Source organism: Dermacentor albipictus, chromosome 6 (assembly GCF_038994185.2).
Source record: "Dermacentor albipictus isolate Rhodes 1998 colony chromosome 6, USDA_Dalb.pri_finalv2, whole genome shotgun sequence".
NCBI lineage: Eukaryota > Metazoa > Arthropoda > Arachnida > Ixodida > Ixodidae > Dermacentor > Dermacentor albipictus.
Window position 1 is genome coordinate 17576717 of NC_091826.1, and position 25329 is coordinate 17602045.

A 25329-nucleotide genomic window follows, 5' to 3' on the forward strand; every position below is an offset into this window, starting at 1 on the left:
AGAATTTCGGCCGAAGGCCGCCGGACTTTTGGCGAACGACAGTTTCCCGCTTCTGAAGTTCGCCGGCCGCACTTCCTTGAGTCCGAAGAGTATCACTTCGCGTGGCCTGCACAACAGACTACGGCGGGACGCCTATTGGGCTTTCCGCTTCATTCGACGCGACACGTTCACTCGATTCGGCAGGAGTTGCGATAGATGAACTGCGCGCGCAAGATGCCGGATGCGGTTGTGCGAGGCTGCTTCATCCTTTTGACGTCACAATTGTGCAGCGCGAGCGCATACTACGGCAAAGGTGAGTCCATATATGAAAAGAACGCGGGCGCTATCGCTGGTGTTATCTATATACCTTGCTCTTTACAGAACTGAAAAGTTCAGTTATCTATGATTCATTTGCATTTCTTGTTCATATATGCGACATCTAGAATAGGAGTGAGACATAGGCATGCTGAAGCCTAATTTGGCGCATGTCTAAGACGTAGTGTAGAAGAGATCGAGTAACCCCATGCTATGTTTTCAAGAACTCTGAAGCATGTGCAGGATCAGGTAGCATGCATAAAAAACGACAGTACACACGTGCAACCTTGCAGAATCCTAGCCCGATTTTGTGACGCTGTTTCGTTCGAGCAGTTGCAACAAGAATTTAATTTGCCAGCAACCAAACGACATAATTTAAAACGTTTCCCGCGTATGATTAGCCCACTTGAAAGCTTGCCCACAAAGAACGCTATCGAGAACTTGGTAGCGAATTTCTTCCCAAAGGCGGTAATTCATTCGCAAGCATATTATCCTGCCTTTTCGCTGCCAATAATTGTCTCCCCATTTTTCGTAACTTTGATCTGCGTGGCATTCGTAGTTCTCTCGGGGTAGCGGGCTAAGTCCTGCGTTGTTCGTAAAACACACTTATAAATCTCCGGGTCGCTCGCGAGCGTAATTTGCTGCTAAGGCAGTGACCGCTCCACAAACTTTGAACTTCATCTGCACATCTCCCATATGCTGCACCTAAGTTTAACCAAATATAAACTAGCTGACTGGATTAGTTCAACGAAAACACAGGGGGAACCTACAATGGGAACCTCGTGTATCACGCATAAACATACGGAAAAAAACGAACGTTTTGTAATTATTCGCAACGCTTCCAATACCACCAGGAACGTTAAAATTTTCCCGCACATTACGCTTAGCGTGAGTCTATTTTCATAAAATATAAAATTGGTTTAACATAGAGTTGTCCCGAAACATTGGGAACAGACTTGTGCACGTTACCAAAAAATGTGACCGGTTAAAATTACGAGTTCTCAATTAAAGATCCTTATTGCAGGGATGAATTGCTGGCCCATGGCAGTAATTGAGTCATTACTACGATGGATTCATTGAAATTCTAGGGTGGAATGATGAGCGGCAAGTGAGTGAGTGAGTGTCAACTTTATTATGAGCGGCAATGGAGCCAGCTGTGGAAGGAGTGGGCGACGACGAATGCGTGAACGGTGCCGCAATCGCGTACGCGCGGTTGCACCGAGGAGCTCCGACGAAGAAGACAGCGCCGCTCGATCGCCATTGCTGATGATGATAATTTCTGCTCTCAGACGCCATGAAACCCCTGACCTGAGCCATAAACAGCTTCGTTGTAAAAAGGGACCAATTGCTCTATCATAATATCTGGCGCGTGTTGTAAATTTTTAGTTAAGGGCACCGTTATTGATTTTCAGTGCCTTCAGAGACACGGTCCCGCGAAGCAATGCAGTTTTGGTGCGTTCGCTTTTATTAATTAGCTTTATCTCGCTCGCTTTGAAAAATAAAAATATACCGAGGACGCCTAAGCACCTATCAGTCCTGAATGCTAAAGTTATAATGTCCAACTGAACCTCGCTTCGCGGTATTTAGAGTTTTGCGCTGCGAGTAATATACGACAGTGGTACGTGCTGCCCGAGCCAGCAAGCAGCAGCAGCCTGCGGTGCCAGCGCCGCATGCCACCGACGTCCTGCGCGACGAGAGACCGAGGAAGCAGCAGCGGCCGCCAAGGCCAGCAGGCGCCCGCAGCGGCTAAGCCCAGTAGGGGTAAGAAAGAGAAAGATACGGACCGTGCACCGGTCTCCCAAGAGCGAGATGGCGGCGCCCGCACGCGCACTTCGCGTTGTATGCTGCCTGGCCGACGACAAATTGGAGAGCTTTAGGTTCGGGGGCGCAAGCAGCATCCATACCCAAGAACTAGGGGCGACGGTACTGCGCATGCGCAGTACCCTAACCTAATCTAAAACTCTCTACTAGTGAGTTTTAGTTTAGGGGACGCAAGAGACTTGCGTACGCAGAAACTAGGGGCGACAGCACTGCGCATGCGCAGAACCGTCTGCGCATGCGCGGTACCGTCACCCCTAGTTCATGCGTACGCAAGCCGCTTGCGTCCCCTAATCTAAAGCTCTCTACTGTCTCGCCCTGTGGCGTCCCTTTGCCGTATCTGCTGCGTCGAATCGCTTTGGTGACGTGGCGTTGCGGCGATGCCCTCTCCCCTAACGCAACACCATTTCGCTCACTCTTCTCTGTCGAGGCGCGCTCTTGACGTGCGGTGCAGCCAATGGGAATTAAGGGGCCGTTTCGCTAGTGCACATGCCAGCTTCTTTGGTCAATGTGCCATTTGATGCTGTCGCATAAAAAGAAAAAGGTTCAGGCGTCTTTACTTTTGCAGACTTACTTACCGCATTGAATGCGGAATAGTAATTTCCTGTGCAGAAGTCAGGTCTATCGACTCGCCGTAGCATGCGTTTGTGACAGTGCGGAAGCGTGCAGTTGGGCGTTGCCGATTCTAAGAAATCTGAACGACGACGCGCACAGGACATAGTTGCATAACGCGCATCGATCACTGCGATTTCGGCAGTAAATTGTCATAACTGTATGATGAAACACCTCTTCTTACTTAGTCATCAACAACCGTTCGTATGGATGCCATGGTGTAAAATGGCAAGTTGAATGTTCAGCAGAGAACGTGATGCGGAGCGCTTAAGTTGGTTCTGACGGCGCTTCGATGCCGAAAAGAACACTTTGCTTGAGAGCTTAAAAAGCAGGGATCTTTCTATGTGCGTGTCACCCCCCCCCCCTCCCCCCCCCTAGCACTGTCGAGCGTTTTTTTATATGTGTGATCATCTAGCTCAATTCAAGATATTGCACGAGCAACGTCTCTCCAGGTATGTTTTGTATGTAGATTCGTGCTGTACGCTCGGGAGGATGAAAATGTTTCGTTCCAGAGTACATGATCACGTATTTTTTATGCCCTAAAGCAACACATTGGCCATAGTATATTCCACAGAGCATAGCTATGGCTTACTTGTGAACACGTGGACTTCTTTAAGATACGTCCCAATTTTACGAACACGAGTGTTCTTTTTTTCTCCACCTTCCATCAAAATGGTAATCGTACCCGTGACCCCGTCCTCAGCAATAGAAAGTCGCAGCTGAAGGAAAAGACCAGTCACAATACACAAAGGAAGCGTACTACAGCAGTTTATTAGGTGACGGCTGCATTAGTACAACCTCGGTACGCTTACTTGAAAAAGAATATGCTTTGTTAGATTGGTTACGATAGCTGCAATAACTTGACTTTTCATGCTCTGTGATTAGAGATGCTGTTGTTGCGCATGCTCTGCTGGCCTTGCTGGGACTACGCCTTTTTCTAATAAACCTCAGTTCATAGTCCAGTCGTTTTGGAATGAACATCTCTTCTTGTACTTTGTGTTTTGTGACTGGTTTTTTCCTTCAACTATATACCAACTGGCCCGGATTTCAACCCTTCTGTAGAAAGTCGTAGCTAGTGATTTATCCACGATGTTTCGCTGTCCTAGATGGCGAGCACACAGCGACCTTTACCTGTCTATTTCTGCTCGCAATGGAAGTGGGAACAACTGAGTTACGTCTGAAGAGCTGCATATGATTCGTTGGTGCATTCTCACCCCTCGTTATTTACGCCTCAGTATGCGATGAGAATGACAGGTGCACTTTTTTTGGATCTAAGTACCAATCCAACAAATTGGCTCATAAGATGTGCTGAGAAAGAAAAAAAACATGCAATGTTGGTACCTGTAGGTGGCGCGAAGCTTCCTCCGATTGTGTAAACGATGTTTCCAATTGTGCTTATGGGCTTGTTTTTCTGTTGTGGTGCGCATAATGGGCACATACATGGTAGTACATGCTCAATGGCTCACGAATGAGGTTGCCCAAAGATTAAAGACTAATGAAGATAAAAAAGGCCGTTTTATATCACGCGCTATTACATCAAAAGGAATGTGGGCATTAAAAATACGTATAAGTCGGCGTTATACACGCAAGCTTTTTACGCGTGGTTTTTCGTTTTAACCGACAGAACAGAAGTGCGCTCACTGGCACTACATCGTCGATACGAATTCCTTGCAATATAGGAAATGGCAAGAAACAGGGCGACGACATGCATAAACCGGAAGATGAGGCAACGAAAGTTCCACTTTAAAAACGCGATTGAATGAAGACTTACAACTATCCGGCACATCGAGAGAATCGACGCCATCCGAAAATCGTAAAATAAAAGCGTTATTCAGCTAAGCTCGTAGCGTGCTGTCCATTTCTTGTTCGTGTAGGCACCGAGCACAAAAAAGAAAGACACCATATCGGTGTGCACAAGTCGTCCTGTAATTAGGAGCGACATTGGGACGTACGGGAATATGGCACGCTGTACACTCGTAGCCGTTCTTTGTCCGCGCTTTACCTTCAAGAAGCTTATCGACGTACTCGTAATCGTGGTATGTCATTTGCCTTTCCCTTCTGGAGTTTGGCTAACTACGTGTAAGAGGAGGCGATGATATAACAAAGAAAAATCTGCACAAACGCAAGGTCAATGGCTAGAGAATCATCGCTTACAAAGTTAGGTAATCCTAATCAGTCACATCTTTCTTACGAGAGACGTGAGCAAGGCTGATTATGCTAATTCCATCGCAGACCTGTACTGTGCCCTGTGCGGCCCAGATTTAGCCTAAGCTCTCCAGTCGGCCCTCGACTAATCGCTGCGGATCTGGTGCAATGACACAAGAAGCGTAGCTCAGCGTTGAGAGGTAATTAGCCACTGCAGCACTGTTCTGCCGAGCGCCTGATTGCCTCGGGAACGGAAAGATAAAGTTGACGGGAAACAATCCTGCTTAGCTTGTCGTAAAATAGCCCTTGCGACTTTCTTGTTTTATTTGCCGGGGCATCGGCAAATAAAATATTTGCCGGGGCATCGGCGGTACTGGCTTCATTTCGCTATATCCAGGTGAGCACGAAAGCAAGCGCAGAGCGCGATAAGGAACAAGATCAATATTATTTATTCGTACAATAAAAATGGAGGCAGGCTCGAACCAAAACCAAGAAAAACATTCCTTTGGCAAACATTCAAGCCTCCCTCTATAGAGCGTCCCGCTTTCTCGTAAGACCGAGAAACCGTTTCCGCTGTTTGTACAACGACTCATTTAGGTGAGTATGTGTGTGTACCGATATCGTAGCACTGAAGCAGCCGCATATATAGTAAACACCCAACTGAGAAATAGATTGAGCAACAGCTGTAGTAAATAGTGTGGCCAGCGTTTAAGCAGATTATGAGATCAGAAATCTATGTGTATCATACAGTCGCTTCACATGCGAAGATTGGCTGTCCTTCGAGCTTCAGGAAACCGTCCGTCAACATGTACCACGCTAGAAAAATCCTACCTGAACCAAACCTCTGTTGTATTGAGTACTCGCATCGCTGATTGCAAATTAATTTCTGATGCAGGTAATGACAAAGTTGACTTGCCGTTTTAAGCGATGCATCTTTATATGTGGGTTCTCCTATGGCCAAACTACCCTGTTGCGTATAACTTCAGTTTCCAAATCGAGGTTCACGAGCTTCTGTTACGTACTTTACTGAGCTCACAGGCTCTTTTTAGCTCCATAAAAAAAAAGAAGATTCTGCTCTATATCTAACATCACTGTGGTGTAAATCCTCGGCTACACCACGACGTCATTTACTGTTTCTAGGACATACGCAAGACAGTTATGGAGTTTTCAGTGTACTGAAAAAAACAAAATGCAGGCTGGGTCATATCTTGCTCCATCTGCTCCTACTGCTAGGGAATAGGGAGAGTGAAGCGAAGGTATGCGCTCCACGGTCTGGTGAGCTTTTGCATACCGTTCCAAAAGAACTCCCTAACTAGTGAATAATGCGGTGTTGCGTGCAATTATAAAACATGCCTCTTTGGTTGTCGCGTTTGTAGCAGCAGTCGTTGTTTTACTGTGTTTCGCGGCAACTCTTCTCGGAACAAGGAATACGCCGTGCCAGAAGCAAGTGCAACGTGCGCTGCGTATCACGTTTGTCGCGCTTGACCTTTTTTTTTTGTATTAACAAACTACAACGTGAAACACTACATAAAGCCGTAAATAGCAAATTAAACCCACAAAAGCCAGGAACATGACATCTTGCGCCTGAACAAAAGCGTTATATCACCGCGGGAAGAACATTCCATCTGTCATGCAGCTCCTGTCATGCAGCAACCAGTTACTAAATGTCGCATTACGAGAGCGCACGCTCGAGATGTTGCCGCCGAAGGCAAATGTCACTGCTGTAATGTAGTGGAAAAGGCGACATTGCATGTAACGACGTGGCACATTTCCCGGCACGTTGCGCAAATTTACTTTCGTTATTTTTTTTAAGGTATTGCACCTTGTGGCGATTACAAACCAGGGTAAACTCTCGCAAAAGGATAAAAGAAAGTAACTCGCACGTAGCGTAATGCATGTACCTTTTTTTTACTTCTTTACACACGCTCATCTTCAATGGCTGTAAACCGTACGTGTGCTTGTTTCGGTGCTGCACATGTAAACTTCGTATCATTTCCTTTATTCCTTTTCTGCTGTTGCTAGAGAAAGTTGAATCACACTAAGCTGTCGCGAACAAACTGTTTGTTATCCTTTATTATTACCTTGTACTTTTTATTGATGCCGTTGTTTTATGAATGTATATTGTGGGACTTGTGGTCTAGTTACGCGCAGTGGTCGCATAGTGGCTATGGCATTGCGTTGCTAAGCGCGAGGTCGAGAGGTCAACTCCCGGTCGTGGCAGCCGCACTTCGATGGGGGTGAAATTTAAAAAAAAAATTCAATAAAACGCGCCTGAGTCTTGGGTGCACGTTAAAGAACCGCAGGGGGGCAGAATTAATCTGGAGTCCCTCACTACGACGTAGTTTTGCCCGTAAAACCCCAGAACTTAATTGTTTAGTGACCCAGTTGACTAGTTAGTGACCTAGTTAGTGACCTAATTATTTAGTGACCTCTCCAACATCATGAGAACCATGCAGTGTCATCCAAACAAATAAATAAAAAGGCGCAAAAATCAGAGGCTCTACGGCGAACATCTGATCACTACTCTTTTTATTTCTTGTTTTCTTTTTCTTTCTTTTAACACAATCTACAATGCGGCTTACTCTAAAAAGGGAAACATGCCTATTTAGAGCATGTGGGAATTTTTTCCTATTATAAACGTACAGTCGCCGAGCCTTGTCCCAGATAGCTAGTGGCTTGGTGACGTTTGTAGCTTTCTATACAGCGCCGTGCAGTTCATTAACGAGCTTCAGCCGGCACTTGCCGTTATATGGCCAGCAAAGGGACAGCCTCGCACTACACTGTTCTCTTTAACAGTGGACCGCACTGTAACACCCTCGTGTTGCATGCGACAGCCGTGTCAACGCTCGTCGTGTAGCTACCCCCTTCGGCCACCCCTCCACACTCATCGCTTTCTTTTCCTACCGTATTTATGTGGCATACACTGGGGCATCGTGAATGTCGCTCTTGATGAAAATTCTCGTCCATTAATATGAGCATGACAGACGCTGTGGCCGCTGTGAACAAAACTGTTTACTGGGCTATGGCGTTCCTCTGCTAAGCACGAGATCGTGGGTGCGATGCCGCTAATATGATCGAGCAAATGATTTATACGACGTTACAGGCATACATATCTCTAAGGCAAATTATATAGAGCATGCCCTATAAGATCAAGGTCATCCCCTGACACATGCCGACACGTCTCATATGCGACTTAGTCTTGGTACTGTATATCACGCAGAAACAACGTGTGTGCTTGCAAAATTTCGCGTGTAATGAGAGTCCTACCACATTTCTGTATCTGGTTTAGCGACAATCCTACATTCCCACCCTACGGTGGACAAACCCTACGGTGGCTAGGCGTAGCCTTTCGCTTATGCCTAGCCTAGGCATAACCAAAGCCGCATACATATGCACAAAGTTCAATGTCATAGACATGAGCCATTCTGTCCGCGCAAAAGCTAGATCAAATGGTACATGTTGCCTAACTCTCGTGTAGAACGCAACGCTATATGTTCCGTTGCACGCTTTTCTTTCACCGCGTTCCGATACAATTAACCCTTTACTGCACCTTGTTGCATTTACGCAACATTCTGATGAACGGCGTTAAAAACCGAAGCAAAGTCAGTTTCGAGCTTCCTGTACATGTTGTTGCATATCCGCAACATTGGTCTGTAAAACGCGGCACCTTGTGCTGCAATCTGAGCTAATTCTTTGCATCTTCTACCAAAACAAACGTGGCGGAGGTTGCGCGCGCCCAGGAGCAGTGATATAGGTAAGTTTTACAAATTGTAAATGTATTTCTCCAGAAGACAAAGCGCAAAAAAAATTGTTACGTTATGCTCCACATCCTTCTGACTCTGTAGGTTCAAAAAACATTGTAATTTCGGAATAGTTTGTTCCTGGCGACAGAACGTTGCTATGTTGCACAAATGCAACAACGTGTACATGGTTTATTTTCTTCGGAATAATGAAATGGCTTCGAAACGCTGGTATGGCCTAGAAATTCCTCCTGATAGTGAAGGAAGTGACTATTCAATAAGTTACGACAGCCACGAGTGTAAGTCCGTTTCGATTCAATATGTGGACAAGATGTTCTCTGGTCAAATTCCCTTTTTTCTTTTCAAAAGTACGCTGTGCCTCCGCACGTTGCCATGTCACGTCGTCACGGGCACAGCTTTACGTCTGTGCTTCGATGTTCTACATTTTGTCAATAACCCGAAAACACTGCATTGTTTCCTGGCTGGACGGGAATCTGCATGACGTATTGCACGAAGTGTGGGAACCACCTGTGCTGCACAAACATGTACAAGTGCTTCTTTTTGTTCCACACTAAATCATAGGTGCACCAATGATTGTCTTGTGCAAATAAGCATCTGAGTATGAATCGCACTGAATCTATCTTTTACTTTCAACTTCTTCTTTATTTGCACATTGTTGCAAATATGCAACATACCCTTTTCCTGCAAATTGAAACCACAGACATTCGCTAAAGTAAGTTTCCATGGGAGTACAGGTACTATTATGCTTCCCTACAACGCCATGAATAATATTTTGAGGAAACAAAAAATTGTGCAGTAAAGGGTTAAGCCACGGGCACTTCGTTAGAGAATCGCTTGAGCATGTTCAGGTTAGCGTGACGCTTTCATTGTTGCAGACGCTCCCCATTTCTCTTCTGTCGCCAACCGCGCTGCGTGGGTTGCGAAAGAAGCGAATGTTGGCGCAATCTCTCCGATGCCATGACTAATGCCAATGTAGCGTGCGTTCGTGAAAATGCGGACACGGGCTGCTCCTGTCATAGGTTCCAAGAAGTTCTACCCTTGTATGCTAGCATTTTCTTTTGCAACTGAGAATACTTGTAATTTGTCAGCGATGGTTGCGTTTTCTTGTAACAGCGGAGCTGTTTAAGCTCGTGTTCCAGCCGTGCCCGGCGACCGTTCAAAACTCAGCGCAGCCATACAAAGGGAAATGGAGAGGAGGAAAGCTTAGGCGAGACATACAGAGGCAATAGCTAGAGCGCGCGTCGAGGCGCAGGCATTCCCTCTCCCACTTGTGCAGCGCGGTTGAGGTGTCCTCAACTGAGAGACAGTTACTGCGCTGCACTTTACCCCAATTTTTCCTTCTCATCCAAGAATCTCTATCTCTCGAGGCACAGGTGTATGGGTGAGGAGGCGCGCAGTGGGGATTGGCTGCGCCTAGCGATCATCTTTGCTCTGACATGCACGTGCACTCCTAGTTGAGAGGCGCGGCGGGTGCCGGCGGGGCCAGTGTCTGATACACCGATAAGATGGACACACCTAGGAAGCTGCTCTCTCCAGAAGAAGAGAAGCGAGGGTGAACGTAAAGGAGGCTACCAATGAGAGGCCTCACAGGGCTTGAGGAGGAGAGGTGATGGGCAGGTGTTTCAGTGGGGCGCGCCGTTTCAAAAGATGGAATTCGCTCGTCCCGAACGCCAGCGGGAGCTTGCACGAGAGTGCGGTCAAGGAATCGGCGGTGGCGCCGCCGACCGCCTCCCCCGCCGCCACTGCTTACCCAACATTGCGGCGGCGGCTGCTGCCTCAGCGACACAGCTGCTTGCAGACGTCGCAACGTACCGCGGCCACCACCTTAAACGTTCACGTCCGTAACCGCGTATGTCCTCCAAATGTAAGTCACAGTTGGTGCTCTTCAATTTGTCGTCCCGGACTGGTTCAGGATTGTCCGAGTATCTGCGTACACCAACGGTCATTGGCTATTTCTACTGTTTTCTTCACCGTCACTACCACGTGACAATAGTCCACTACTGGGGCGACCCCCGGTGGGGTTGCAGCAGGCTTTAAGCACTCCCCATACGTGGGCCGATACCGAATATAGTGCATTACCAGGCCGACCTGCGGGGGAGGTGAAGCAGGCTTTAAGCACTCCCCATACTCGGGCCAGTCCCGAAAATAGTGCAATACCGGGCCTACCCACGGCGACGGTGCAGTTCGCCATTAAGGGGTCCAAATACACAGCTTCGCTGGTCATCCTTCACAGAGTGGAAGGGCACTGAACTATTTTTAGCTCGTTGGCAAATTATAGGAAGTTGGGAGATTAACTTGTAGGTGATTTCATAATTTTCGCTAGCAGAATACAAGTTATGAAAGCAAGATTATAAAGAAAGACTAGAGATGAGGAGGTGTCGAAAGACTAAAAGCACATGTGTATAGGAAATTATGAGAAATCGGGAAAGGGAATGTTGTGCGCATAGACGTACATCACCTTCAAGTTTGAGTTATTTGTATGATTTCGACATCACTCTCACATTTCCTCTGTATTATAGAAGAAAGTGACTAGTATATGGGACAGTTGCCCATCATGCATGACGGAGTCCACACACGTCCTTTCCTCTATATATATTTGCTACGTCCATATTTTCGCATAAATATTGACACGCGTACTTCTCTTTATCGGGCGACCAGGTTTCGCTGCCTAACAAATGTTATCGCACAAAGCGGGACGCGTCTGCATGCATCCGAAGTTTCTGGAAAGTTATCGATGCTTCTATCCGCTGTCTGTTGTCGCCGAACCTTGTGTTATCTGATTTCATCGCGTGACTCGAATGTTGTAGAACTTTGTGGAAGACACGCGGGTCCCAGCGGTTAATCTGGAACATTCGACGACCGATCTATAAAAGCCGACGTGCTTGACCCGCTGATCAGATTTTCGACGACCGCCGACCGTGCTCGCCGCTATCGTTGTGCTAGAAGAGTAGCCTGTTTTTGTGGGCACAGGTTCGCCCAATGAAAGTTAGTTTTGTCTTTCACGGTATTTGCTACTGTGTTCTTCAACGTCACCACCACGCGACAATATGATCAAGAAAGGAAAGCATGGCTGCGACATGAAGATGGTAAAAAGAAAAAAGGCGTCCCATCCGCGCTGTTAAAGTGGTTGACCAGCGAAGCTGTGGTATCACCTAATCCGATATACCGACGTGACGTAGCCTTCGACGAATCAGCAATCCACTACAAGCATTGATTGATAGCAAGGCAATTAAATGAACTGTATACCTACACTGCATTTTCTTGAAACGATATTGATATCTGATTTATGATCACTGTGGTTAACACTGAGGTTTCCCGTAGATACTTTAGAGAGATCCTTAGCTAAAGTTAAATCTATACACGACCTGCGCACAGTGGTTGGCTGACTTGCCTGAGCACGATATCGCTGAGCATATTGACGCTGCTGTTCCCGTCGCTACTCATGGTGTTCGCGCTGCCCTTCGGCAGTCCTAACTATTTGTGGCCTTTCCATAGCGCTATCACGACACAAATGAAACCATTTGCTAGGTGGGTTCTTTTCAAATTATGGGGTTTAACGTGCCAAAACCACTTTCTGATTATGAGGCACGCCGTAGTGGAGGACTCCGGAAATTTCGACCACCTGGGGATCTTTAACGTGCACCTAAATCTAAGCACACGGGTGTTTTCGCATTTCGCCCCCATCGAAATGCGGCCGCCGTGGCCGGGATTCGATCCCGCGACCTCGTGCTCAGCAGCCTAACACCATAGCCACTGAGTAACCACGGCGGGTAGGTGGGTTCTTCTTTTACCTGTGAAACTGTAGTGACGTCACTCCCTGCTTCGTATGCTACATTTGCCGCTTCCCAGCAGCTGCGGCTTATGCAATCGTACTCTTTACCGGGGAACGCATGCGGCGAACGCCACGTGCTTCGCATTCTTCGAACGCGCCTTATCATCTGTCATGTGGATTTGACACTTGTGTTGCGTTTTTCTTTATTGAAATGAACACTGGGGTGCGTCTTGAATGCGTAATTCTAATGTAGATAGGTAATTCTCGCTTCAGTTCGCGGAATGGTTTTCTGCCGACGGTTATGTCGACGGAGACGAAGAAATCCCGGAAGCTCAGTCATATACAGCTTCAGGTAGAATAAAAACCAGGAGCGGACAAATAAAGTAATGCCACTCATAGGCGTTCCACTAAATTAGTGCCCCCTAAGAGATCGCAAAGGACGCTCATGGCACGCCTCTGTTTTTTGTTAATGTCGTCCTCGTCGCCATCGGCGTCGTCTTCCACGTTTTTGTGATTGTTGTTGTTGCCGCCAGTGCCTATACCCGCACTGACACTATCCGTGAGGCTTTCGACTAGAGTTTGGTCATTGATTATCGATACTTTCTTCATTGCCTTCATTTCCTTCGTTTTTAGCCTTGCCTGAACAGTGTTATTTAGGATTTCGGGGTTTGCAGGCTCTAAAGAGACCAACCTCACCATTTGCCTGAATTTGAATCTATATGGAAAGACAAGCAAACACGCGCGCAAAAAGGAATCGCAAGGTTCATACATTCATACTCGGCAGATTATTAAACAAACCGCGCCTTCCGAATGGCTCGCTTCGGTAAGACGCACCGCGCGTCCCCACGTGACCTCGGAATAGCGCCGACAATTTGAGTTAGCACAATATCCAAGGAACGGGGCCGCAAAACCTGAAACATGTATCGCGACCTGAAAAGTAGGAACGCCCGGAAGGATGCAAATTAAGATCCCAGATGCAGATACTCATTCGCGCGAACAAACGCTGACGCGGAAGGCGCGGAAATTGAATGCCTTGCAGCAGCTAGCGCACACTTCCCGGTGCGTAAACGAATAACGTTCAAGAAGTGCAGTGGTGCAGCGAGGGTGGCTACATTTCGTTTGTTTACTTACTGAACACTCTTAATCTTCTACTTCCAGAACGCAGGCGCCGCGAATCTTTATTTTAAAAATAAATTACGAGGCCTAACGTCCGTATACAGCTCGATTCACACGACGAACCAAATTCTGCGGACGAGCGTGACGTTGGTGACAGGCAGCGAATTGCGCCGCCGGCGACTTCTCTGTTACGCCCTTGTGTGTGGCGGGATAAGGTGCCACTGAGCCATGTTAATGCTGGTTGGCGGAGACTTGGCCCATCGTGTGCGTCCAGCTCAAACTGAGCTGTCGGTTATGAGGCATGTTGCAGTGGAAGACTCCGGAATAATTTTGACGACCTGCAGTTCTTTAACGTGCATCTAATGCATGGTACGCGAGCGTTTTTTTTTTCTTTCGCATTACGCCCATGTCGGAACGTGGCCAACCGTGGCTGAACCCGCGACCTCGTGGTCATGTACGGCGCCCCATAGCCCCTGATCTACCATGGTAGGTGGCCTTGCGTCGGAGACAGACGCAGCAGTGAGTTTTCCTTCTGTTACTTGTACGCGTTATAATCACTCTGTGTGATCGGTATGAAGCCAACCGACAATAAAGTCAACCACAGCGTAGTAGGCAATATCTTTATTGAACTGTATAATCATTTACAGATTAAGATTGAATTTGTGGTGAACACAATGGTCTTGTTAAAGTAAAAGCCCCGAAATACAAGGTTAATAAAATACAACACTAAACCTCGCAGTAACCGAACCCACAACTGTATTCGGCTCGGTGTTTCAACAAGCATCGTCATTAACATGAAGAAAGCTTCAGATAAAAAAAAGACGACTGATGAATCTGAGAATAATGCTAGTATGCTAGCAGAAATTGGAGCAGATCACGATAGATACTTCTTTTTTTTGCGACAGCAGTTATATGGACACTCCAGGCGAATTTTAGCCGTTGGCGTCGTTATCACAATAATGTTTCGTATATATTTATGCTATATGTTTATCTATGCCGCATATGTCCCTTGTAGACGCTACGCTAACGGCACTGGTAGCACTCCTAATGCTTTTCATATCTTCATTAACCATGAATTATTGGTACGTGATGGTCATATATTTACCAGGGACAACATTGTGGCACAATGACTTCGAATAATCATGCAGTGTAAGACATTACCAAACGATAAACCGGAAAACATACAGAGCAACGATGTTATACTACGCGACATGTATTTATCGACAATTTATAGGGTATATATAATCGCACTTTGGAGGACAGGAGATTGTACCGGCGAGCACTCGTGTTTTTGGATAAATATTAATACACATGTGACTAAAGTTCTATAGCTCTCTGTCCGCGAAAAAAAAAGGTGCGCCACGACGTAGAACACAAATGTTAATTCCCCGATGTAAATAAAGGAACCACACTTTATCTAAATTTTGCAACAAGACCGTGGCAGCACATACATCATAATCGACCACGTCGAAGACGAGGTAGCAGACTTTACTAACTAAACCTCTTAGCCCTTGTCGACCATTTATGTTACTAAATAGGTAGTTCAAAGTTAGAAACGCAAGGAAAGCTTAGCTTTAACATTTCCTAAACACGCCAAGTGCATTGTCGTGCCCTTTACATCGCCCCTCCGTCCAAGCACGTCGAAGCTAAACACTCATGGTCATTTAGCACGTTTTTACTTATTCCCTCAATTTACGTAATTTGTGTCTATTTATTTGACAATCAAATAATGTAGAAAAGCCTGTGGCAAAATTGTGAACGTGTCCAATATCGCCGAATAAATCAATCAATGAAAACGCTAATCATTAGCAGCCTTTCAGGCAATATTAGGAAACGTGGTGGAGGTGGTGGTGGTGGTGTGCTGTAGCTACAAGAGCATTTTTACTGGGGATCAAGGCCGGCAGTTGCTCCGCGTGAGCGTCTCTTTCAGTTTAGTTGTCATTGTCACCATCTGTCAAACAGGTCAGTGTTTCTTAGAAATCTGAGAAGAAGGCGTGAAGCTTCCTCGCGGGCTATAGCAGTTCCTTCCGGAAACACAAGGTGCTGAAGGCCTGATGGGAGGCCTTTTCTATATGCAAGTTCTCAGCTAGAGTGCCCCCTTGACCACGGTAGCTTGTGCAAGACCACGTAAAAGTGTTGTCTCCTGTCTCATTGCGCGAACTACGCAATGTGGAGAATAGGTACGTCCCGTCTCGAATGGCCAGGTAGGGGTATACGCAGAGTATGTCCTTATTCGATGCATTAGCGTGGCTTCCTCTCGACGAAACCCCCTGGTTACGCAGAGCATGTGTGGAGGAACCCGAAGCGATGCACATTGAGCGCGGATGTCCGATTGTGTGGCTTAATTTGGTTTTGGTTCTCTGACCTTATGGGGATGTGACACGTTGTCAATGCTAGGTACGTGCGTCACCTGTACAAGCGAGCGTCGACGACCTGTGAATTCATTGAGAGTGTGGTTTTTGTGCGTGCACACGTCACCACCATTCTACCCGCCGCATAAATCACACGTCGCCTTCGTCCTCGTCTCGTTGCTCAGGCGACGTCTCGCACTGCGCGCCCACCTGATATGGAGAAAACCTCGCGAACGATGGAGTGCATAAAAAATAAAAATTGCATGGCAATACAGTTGTCACCTTTATGGTGGGGGAGGAGGAAAGGTGACACTTTATTTCTTTATTTCTTTATCATCTACAATAAAGGTCGTAACTGTATTGTCATAAACATACGCGTTCTGTGACATTGCACTTGTGAAAGTAAACATAACTGTGCGTATCGCAGTTAGTTGTAATGACCTTAATCAGCCGCTTTACGGAAGCTTCGCTTCACTTCACATTGCATCCCAACGTGTGCGTTGGCTCAACATATTCTTTTTAAGTTCGCACATTGCCTTTGTTATTGCACGTAGAGCAACATTGGAGAAAGGATCACAGACTAAAAGCTACAAAAGTGTAGCTTTAGTGCGACTGAGGTTGGACATAAGTAAATACATGGTAGAGAAATCCTAGTTTCAGCATGAACTAACCGCTCCAACAAGAAGCACTTCTACGCAGAAACAAAGACACCATTCACAGTCAGTGATAACATGATACATACATACAAGATTACATTCATACGAATAGCACTTGAAACAGTAAACATTCATATATATACGGCATTGAAATGCTTCAACATCTCAAAAGAGTATTAGAAAATCCCAAATTTGCAAGAAATGAAATATTCCAGAAGACTCTCGTAAACAACTTACACAAATCAGGAAGGCCTATATACTGGACATTTCAAAACATCGCTTAATATCTTTAAGTAGGAGGCTGAATATATAATTTTCACTGGTTTCGTGTGTATACTTAGAATACTTGGCATCAGCGATTGTAAATTCTGATTACCAAACGGCCCACTTTTATTTCATTTCATTGTAAGTTTCTCAACACTAAGAGCAACGGAACTGCACACTAAGTCTCATGGTTAAAATGGAGTAATTTTATAGATGTATACAGAAAAAAAAATTTTTTTTCACCGATCTTTACAACGTTTTGTGAAGTACAACTCGACAGAGTCACATGTTACGAATTTCTTCTAGGCCGCGTAAGTGCCCTTGTGGGCAGACTAAACACAAGCGCTGAAAGTACATAGAGCAGCTGCAGTTCGCGATAGTGTCTCGTGCTTTCTTATGGATGCGAGAGTTGTCGTTGAGCAGGCAAAGAAAAAAGAACGCAAATCACGTTCATTTTTCACCCCGCGAGGTAGCTAAGAGTCTACGACGTTTCCTGAGCGACATATCGACCAGGGCTGCCGCATTTATTAGCTGGCGAGTTGTAAAAGTGCTCCCCATACCCTAACTTGTCTGCTCAAATGGCCCACAGAATTTATCCAATTGAATCACGTGAATTCACATCGTGCTAATGGTCGGCAGTAATGCTGGTTCTATTCGATAACTGCGTTGATTTTTTAGCTCATTTTACACTTGTTCTTTTTGTGCGGGGGGAAGAGGGGGTTTTGAAATAGTGGTGAATTTTTTTGTCATGCTAATTACGCCGAATTCATCAGTTCGAATAGCCAACTCAATTAGGCCAATCGACTTACGCTAAACTAAACTTCATGGCAGTGGTCATCTGGAAGGCTGTGTTGACATACCCTGCTGGTAAGCTAACCCCCACATTCTCATTTATTTTTTATTGCGAATAATTTTCTTTCTCTCCCCATGACTGCACTGATTCAAAACTCCTGTAGACTTCTGTTTTTGGGTTGATCGCTTGCATTTATTTAGACAACAATGAGTCTATCTTTTAGCATAATTGCGTGCCATTCGATCAATGCGTGCTTGTTTGCGAACACAATCAGGCTGCTAATTCAACGCACTGTTAACTCAACCGTGACCACGGCGTTATGGCTCCTTTTTTATTATGTTTTCTCTTTTTCTTTAATTATGGGCAGCGTTTCTGCTTATCTCAACTGTGGCTTACGGCGAGCCTACATTTCAATGACGGCGGCTGATACAGTACGGCTAATGACAATAGCAACGAAATGGTTCCGCGGCCTAGAAACCACTAAGATAAACAGAAATCCGCAGCGCAGATACTGAAGCCTGGTGCTTTGCAATGAGGTCACCTGAGAAAAAAAAATATTTACCACGAGGAGCTACCGACATCGGACATTTGCATCATGGAGACGTCTATGCCAAATTGCCTTTCTATCCAGACATGGTACCAACAGCCTACGGCTATTTTTTTTTTTTAACGCTCTATGCTGGGTCGGATCGAAGTTGCATGAAGGACGCGCTTGCAATAAGATGGTTCGGCTTCGCTCTTTCTTACGGTAGTCTGTGCAGTGTCAAAACATTTGCCGTCATATATTTCATATACTTACGACCGACTGGGATGTATAATACGGTACAGTTTTAAAGGCAACTACAAATTAGTATTTCAGAACTAGTAGTCTTGAGCATTTTGTTGACAGGAATGTCTGAGCGGTAACTTTAATTCATTAGAAGTCCACCTAACGCGTCACATCAAGCGCATTTCTTTCCTGTGAAATTTATAATATTTGCATATTTCGTAAGTTTCGATGCATATGTGATGTTCCCTTTATTACTGGAGAGTACTGTACACTTTCAAATGTTTGCATCTTTCCAGGACAAAAGAAAGAAAACACGTCGTCGCTCATTTTCTGTATAAATTTAATGGAGTAGGGCGAGGTCAACATCTCTTATATTGTGAAATTCGTCCCAAATTACGATGTGTTCCTTTAAATTTGACGCATGAAGTTTACTTACATGTATATATACAACCTGATTGAGGATTTAATCAAGAGAGTGTACGAGTAGGGTTGACGATTAATATGCAGAAGACAATGTAAATGTTGTATAGCCAGGCAAGGAAAGAAGAATTCATGATCGCCAGTCAGCCCCTAGAACCTGTGCCGGAGTACGTCTATCTAGGTCGATTACTAACACGACACCTCGATCATGAGAAGAAAACTTACAGAAGAATAACAATGAGTGCATACGGCAGGCATTCCCAAATACTGGTTAGGAGCTTACCCCTGCCGTCGAAAAGACAAGTGTACAATGATTGCATTCTACCGGTGAACCTAGGGGCAGAAATGTGGAGCTCGAGAACTAGTTAGGGACTGCCCACTGAGTGATGGAACGAAAATTGCTGGGTGCACACGATAACATGATAAGAGACTGCAAGAAAGCGGTGTGGATCAAAGAGCAAATGGGGATAGACGATATTCTAGTTGACATTAAGGTTAAAAAATAGAGCTGGGCTGGCCACGTAATGCGTGGGTTAGACAACCGGTGGATCATTTAGAGTTACAGAATGAGTGCCAAGGGAAGGGAAGTGCAGTTGAGGACCACAGAAGATTAGGTGAGGTCATGAAATTAGGAAATTTGCAGGCGCAAGTTGGAATCAGCTAGCGCGACATGGGTAATTGGTAATCGCAGGGAGAGACCTTCGTCCTGCAGCGAACCTGCAAATATTATTGTTGTTTTTGTTTTTGTTGTTGGTCGTCGTCATCGTCGTCGTCGTTGTTGTTGACAACTGCTTATTTTTTTATTCAAATAGCATTTTTAGATAGATTTCTGGAAGAGGCGGAAACAAGTGATGTGTAAAACATGGCTTATATGATGTGTTTCCGGCTCCCGAAACACTTCCTGTGCGTAGCAGCAAGCAAAAGCATCACCTTCGAGATCCCCTTCTATTCTCCAGAGAGAGCCACCATTAAAAGGGGGAATTGGAATCCACCTACTGCCTATATTAGAAACTGCAACTACTGTATTGCTAATTCAAAACGTTCACTATAATTACCTTATTAATTACTTGTTTTGGGCCACTTGTCGCAACTGCGAAAGTGGAGCCGAGCGATCTACGTCAATGTTCCCCCATTACTACACAGTCCTTGTCTTGAAGTGCTCAAAAATTAGCCGTGAACTTTTGCTATCATTACCCAGGTGAACATTGCGATCAGTCATGCAAGTCATGTGTGCCTTTTCAGATAACCTCAAAAGGACGAATTGCACCATATGCTTACCGCAATTATTTCAGAACTGAGTTCGAAGTAAATGCGCGTTCACGCGATGTGATGTTCTCGTACTTTTCTCTCGATCTACAGTGCAGGGTGAAAAAAAAAAACTTGCAGTCGCTTAATCAGTAAAAGAATAAGTAGATATGCGACATTTAGGCACCCGCGATTGAGTACTTTTGATCCCATGATATTCGATATGCCGTGGCCGCAAATGGCACCACATTTTCAACTTCGCGAATGTATCACCGGTCATTCATGAACATGCATGTCCCACATGGCTTTTTGTTTGCGTTTCTTTATAGCTATTTGATGAAGAATGTCATGGCAGACGGAAATTTAACCTTACCAGCATGCTAGGTCTTTCTTCTGAACAGAAGACACTGTCCTTTGCCGAAGCATCTCAGGCAGTTTCTGTAACCCGCTATATTTCGCCGAATTGACATATTTTAATGCGAACTGTCTTTGGGCGACGGAAATAAAGAAGGCTGTGCTGTTTTGATTGCGGGAACGACAGAAGCGGGGCGCTTATCGAGAGAGACAGAGAGAGATTAGGCAAGAGAAACAGAGGATTAAGTGCAAGTAAGCTCCTTTAAGAACACTGCATTAACGGGAAACTTCCCGTCATTACTTTCTGAAACAAAAAGAAACAGATATTACCACGGAATCACCTCTACTGTCTACACAACACATTGTCCAGCTCTTCTTTGAGTTGTTTTGCTCAGTGAAAAGTATACTAAGTATTCTAGGAGAAACTTGGCACTGTGTGTATTTGGACATCAGGAAAGTTTAAGCGAAATGAATGGCATCTGTGTGCTTGAAGAGTTAGTGGGCATTGTATTTACCTGATGGTCAGGTTAGCAATTAACGAAGTAATTTAGCAGAGAAACTTGCGGGCTCAAGCGTTCTTGCTCGTGCCTCTTTTCTTTCTTTTCTTTTTTTCTTTTTTGTACTTACGGAAAATAACACTTATTGTGCATTCGACGATTTAATTCGAGTTTGCATGGCGTGCGCTAATGCTCAGCTGGCAACGTATAACGAAACAAAGTTGAATGGGTGTTGACATTTTCTACACAGCTGGTGTCTGACTGGAATGTTTAAGTACATGCATCACGGAAGAAGAAACACGCACTCTGCTTCGTATCGTCCAAAGCAAAAAACAAGAGCATCGTGTTGCATGCCATCGATCGAACTTTTGCCCACCTTGTGCCTTCGTGAAACATTATAAACACGAGCCCGTGTCTCTAATGGTCGCAACTTTAAGGTATCGCAGCAGATGTCAGTGGCAACCGGGCATAGGCTATCACAGCCTCCATCGGGCGAAAGACGAGACAGACGCAGCCGCTTCCTTCCAAATTAATGTTTATTTTCGAAAAACGCTCACATTTTGAACCAGCAATCGCTATTCGTATTGCCAACTCTAAACCGATCTAAGTAGTCGCACGTAAAAGCCCTTACAAGGAAATCAATATTGTCATATTGTAGCGACGGTGAACAACCATAGCCGTTGCCACAACTGCGAGCCACGAATATAACATTCGTATTCAGAACTGCATTTTAACGTGAACCCCATGCTAGACTTGATCATTTTTAAATGACATGATGCCTGTCGTGAACGCGTGGATGGAAACGAAATGCGCGTCTTTCGCTCGATCATGCAAGGCGTCCTATTTTTTCGAGTCAAGCGTGGGCTTCAAGATGAGCTGCGTTTCTGAATACGGGAGTAAGTGTCGATTTGGTGTATTTCGGGAACACTCACAGCGCTGCGAAAGCGGCGAGGACAGTCGTCGGTCGTCAAAGTATAATCTACGGGTGAAGTGTGTCGGCTATTTACGCATGACTCATCGCGCGTCCCAGTGTAGCCGTTGGTGCTCATGTACGTTCCATAATGTACACCAGTGTTCACTTTGCGTACGCAGTCTGCTTAGACAATATTGTTCGACTGTAGAATCGGCGACAACATTTGGGGAAGTTCTTTACACGTGTAGGTACGTCTTGCGCCGAGCGATAATGTTAATAATGATGATAATAATGACTGATAATGATAATAATGTAGCGCAAATTGCCCATAAAGATATAGGCAATTTACGCGTATCAGTGTATATTTTTTTAAAGAAAATTTTATTTGGAATCAGTCCATGTGTCCGTCTTGTTTTTCGTTTAGTCCGCTTGTGTGGTGTGTACTGATATTGCTGTGCTGAAATCAGTAATATTTAAATGAATACTCCCTTCCCTACATAATTTCAGGGTGCTGCACAGCGTTGGGCTGGGAACTGCTAAGTGCTGAAATTCACCGTTCACAATTGTTCGTCCATTTAAAAATTTGACATTTTGAAGAAATGTGCACATAGGCTGCATGTCCCCAACATTTCGAATTCACAATCAATTAAATAAATAATTCTTATGCCTGTGGCCTATGCGTACTATTAACATGCATTTGGTTAATGAAGCTTCATTAGCGACATTATCATGGCCAGTTTTGATCATGACACGACCAACGAGAGAGAGAGAGAGACAGAGAGAGAGAGGAGAGAACAGCAAAGAAAGGAGAGGTAGAGAGGTCAACCAGACGAACATCCGGTTTGCTACCCTACAATGGAGATAACGGCAAGGGGAAAGGGAAACATGAAAAGAGGGAGATAGGGAGCGTGTTGCTCACACAGTAGGACGCACAGCAGGACCACTATCGGTCAGGGAGTCCGCGGTGTTCTTGAAAAATTGCATTAGCGCACAACTATCTTTCTGCGGCGTCATCGGTTTCAGCAAATGTTCTAGAGTTCAGTGAGCTTAGTACGGTCTGCAAAGGGAGGTGCTAGACGTCGTATTGAGGGCAAGTGCAAAACATGTGTTGCATAGTTTTCATCTGACCCGCAGGTGTCTCACGTTGCTGTATCGGCCATTCCAAGACGGACGGGATAAGCATTCGTAAATACAACACCAAGCCTTAGGCTTGGTGTTGGAGAAGCTTGGTGTTGGAGGCTTGGCGGGAGAAGCTTCTTGACACTAGCAGCTGTAACAAATGGTTCGTGGTACGTAGGATGCTCGGAGAACTCCAGCAAAATTGAGTCGTTGTGCGAGCAAGTAAACGAAGTCTTCTCTCAGTGTCCATCCTCGTCGGTAGAATTGAACGGGTGCGAGTGTCTTTGTGTGCAGACCAGACAGCAGAACCAACGCCCCTTGATACAACGCCACGCCCGCCACACCAATCTGGACAATGTCGTTGCGTTTCGACTCCTGCGAAAGAAAAATAAAAGCTACGAACAATCACACCGGGCTCTACGAAGCAGCTTCATTTCCGCTTCAGCATACAGTGGGCGTGTTCGCGAAAAAAGAACGCACGCGATCGACGAAATCGAGTAAGTTGGCACGCAATGGTCCCGCCTCGAAATGCGAATCACGACTGTTCGCGTGTGCCGGTCACTTACATTAAACGCAGTCAGCTGCCGTGTATGCGATGCCTCTGTTGTAGGCTACGTCTCGTGTGCACACCGATACTCCATCTGTAGTTGCAGGCTGCATTGAGGTCTATCTCTTCTAGATTACGTATGGGGTCGGCGGTTTCGTTTTGTGAAAGCACGAAGTACCATTCGAAGTTTCGCTGTGATAAGAAGAGTTTCTGTTCGTTTGGTATATTTAGCGAATAAATGTCGTTGATCGTTGACCATCGTTGATGAATGAGTTCATCTTACACAACTAAAAAATACCCTTAGAGCTGGAAAAAAAAGGATGAGTGTCTGGTTGGCGTGTTTTAGTGGGGAATTACCTAAAGATGTTCTCTAAAGCAGCAATTTATACTTAGTTTGTTATCCATAGGTGGCACAACAATCACCAAACCACCCACGTTTTTAACCAGTGATAGTTCCCGTATTCTAAAACACCCATGTGAATTTTCTCAGCTGGTATAGGATAAGATGGTTCGTTTTGTGATCCACAGAGGACACGACTATCAGCACACCACCTACGCGTTTCCCCACTTGGTGTGTACAGCACCGTCACACCTGTCTAGAGATGTGGAATCAGTGTGCTTTTCTAAGCCTTACGCTGGGGCACGGAGCCCAGTATGCCTCCCATTGGCCGGGTCGATTGGCGTCACATATACTTCAGGCCTACAGTCAGCGCCAATGCCTACCCTGGCGGTGGATGATGGACGCTTCCGATACCCTTAGCGGCATCTACTGGAGAATGGCGGTACGGTATAGTTCCTTTTGAGGGGCGCTACCAGGTGGACACGACTCCTCCATTCGTGGTCATAGACATGTGCCTCGCGCAACCCGCCCCTCCCCCCTTTCTGACGATTCTGCCTGATGACAAGGGAAGCCAGGACAGGCACTGTGCGGCAGGAATGGTTCTTAGCATGCTCCTTTGCATGACAACGCAGCAACTCACAATAAAAGAAAGAAAAACCGCATGCCCACGCATCGTGTCGCTGCATCATAGGAAAGGAGGATCTGCACAAGGCACAAGGCACATGGCTGTAATCGTAAGTGGTAACGCCCTATCTAGCTCGCGATGCATGCTTAGAAGTATTCGTTACATCTTCATCAGCCAGGCGGCGCCAAGTGTCTTGGAAGCGCACTCTTGAAAGCTGTGACAGGGTTTGTGCATATTTTGAAACAACGCTTTGAAGCACGGAGCATGTTGCGAGCGTGTCAGCTAGTACAATAGCCAAAACTCAAGTTCTACGCCTACAGTGATGCGGGACGACACTTACGGCCGTCTGTTTCGCTTGCAGGCGGCGCCTCGAAAGGGCAGCTAAGCCTGAACGTCATGGAAGGCGAGCAGACGTCACTTCCCTGCCCCATCGACATGTATTCGCGTGAGCCTCTGTCCGCCGTCTGGTTCCAGTTGAGCGCTGTGGATTCTCGCAAATCAAATGCGCCGAACGGCACAAAGAAAGAACCGAGGAAAGTTTATGCCCTGGAGGCACCTGTCTCATCGCAAAGGGTGCTTGCGGGAAGCGCCACCCTGGTAGACGGCAGCCACTGGAAGCAGCCCCGGTGGAAGCACCGGGCCTTCTTTTCACTGCTCAGCGAGCCACCGGCGCTGCGACTCAACCGCCTGGAGCGGGCCGACACCGGAAATTACGTGTGCAATGTCACGTACCGCGACGACAACGCCAGCATTGTTACCGTTACTGAGGCCCGCTTCGCACTGTTCGTCGCCGGTGAGTGGTCATTCTTTTTCTTTACCAGAGCATGAATTCCTTATGTTTCTGTTGTTGTAGCGGTTGTTGATTTTTTAAGAAGTGCCTTCCCAGCTGTTAATTGTCACCTTGATGGGGATGCGGGA

General features: G+C 45.9%; 1 protein-coding gene across 3 annotated transcripts in view; it reads left to right on the forward strand.

The window, feature by feature from the left end:
* LOC135914466 (hemicentin-1-like) overlaps window positions 1–25329 on the forward strand; it is a 60592-nt gene continuing 35263 nt past the window's right edge. Inside the window, exons 1-2 of one of the 3 annotated variants that reach the window (XM_065447331.2) lie at window positions 1–292; window positions 24773–25204. In XM_065447331.2, coding sequence (XP_065303403.2) covers window positions 196–292; window positions 24773–25204 — 529 coding nt within the window. In that variant the 5' untranslated portion in view covers window positions 1–195. Of the gene's footprint in view, window positions 293–24314; window positions 24636–24772; window positions 25205–25329 lie in introns of those variants that run through there. The other 2 variants (XM_065447333.2, XM_065447332.2) reach the window with 2 other exon arrangements.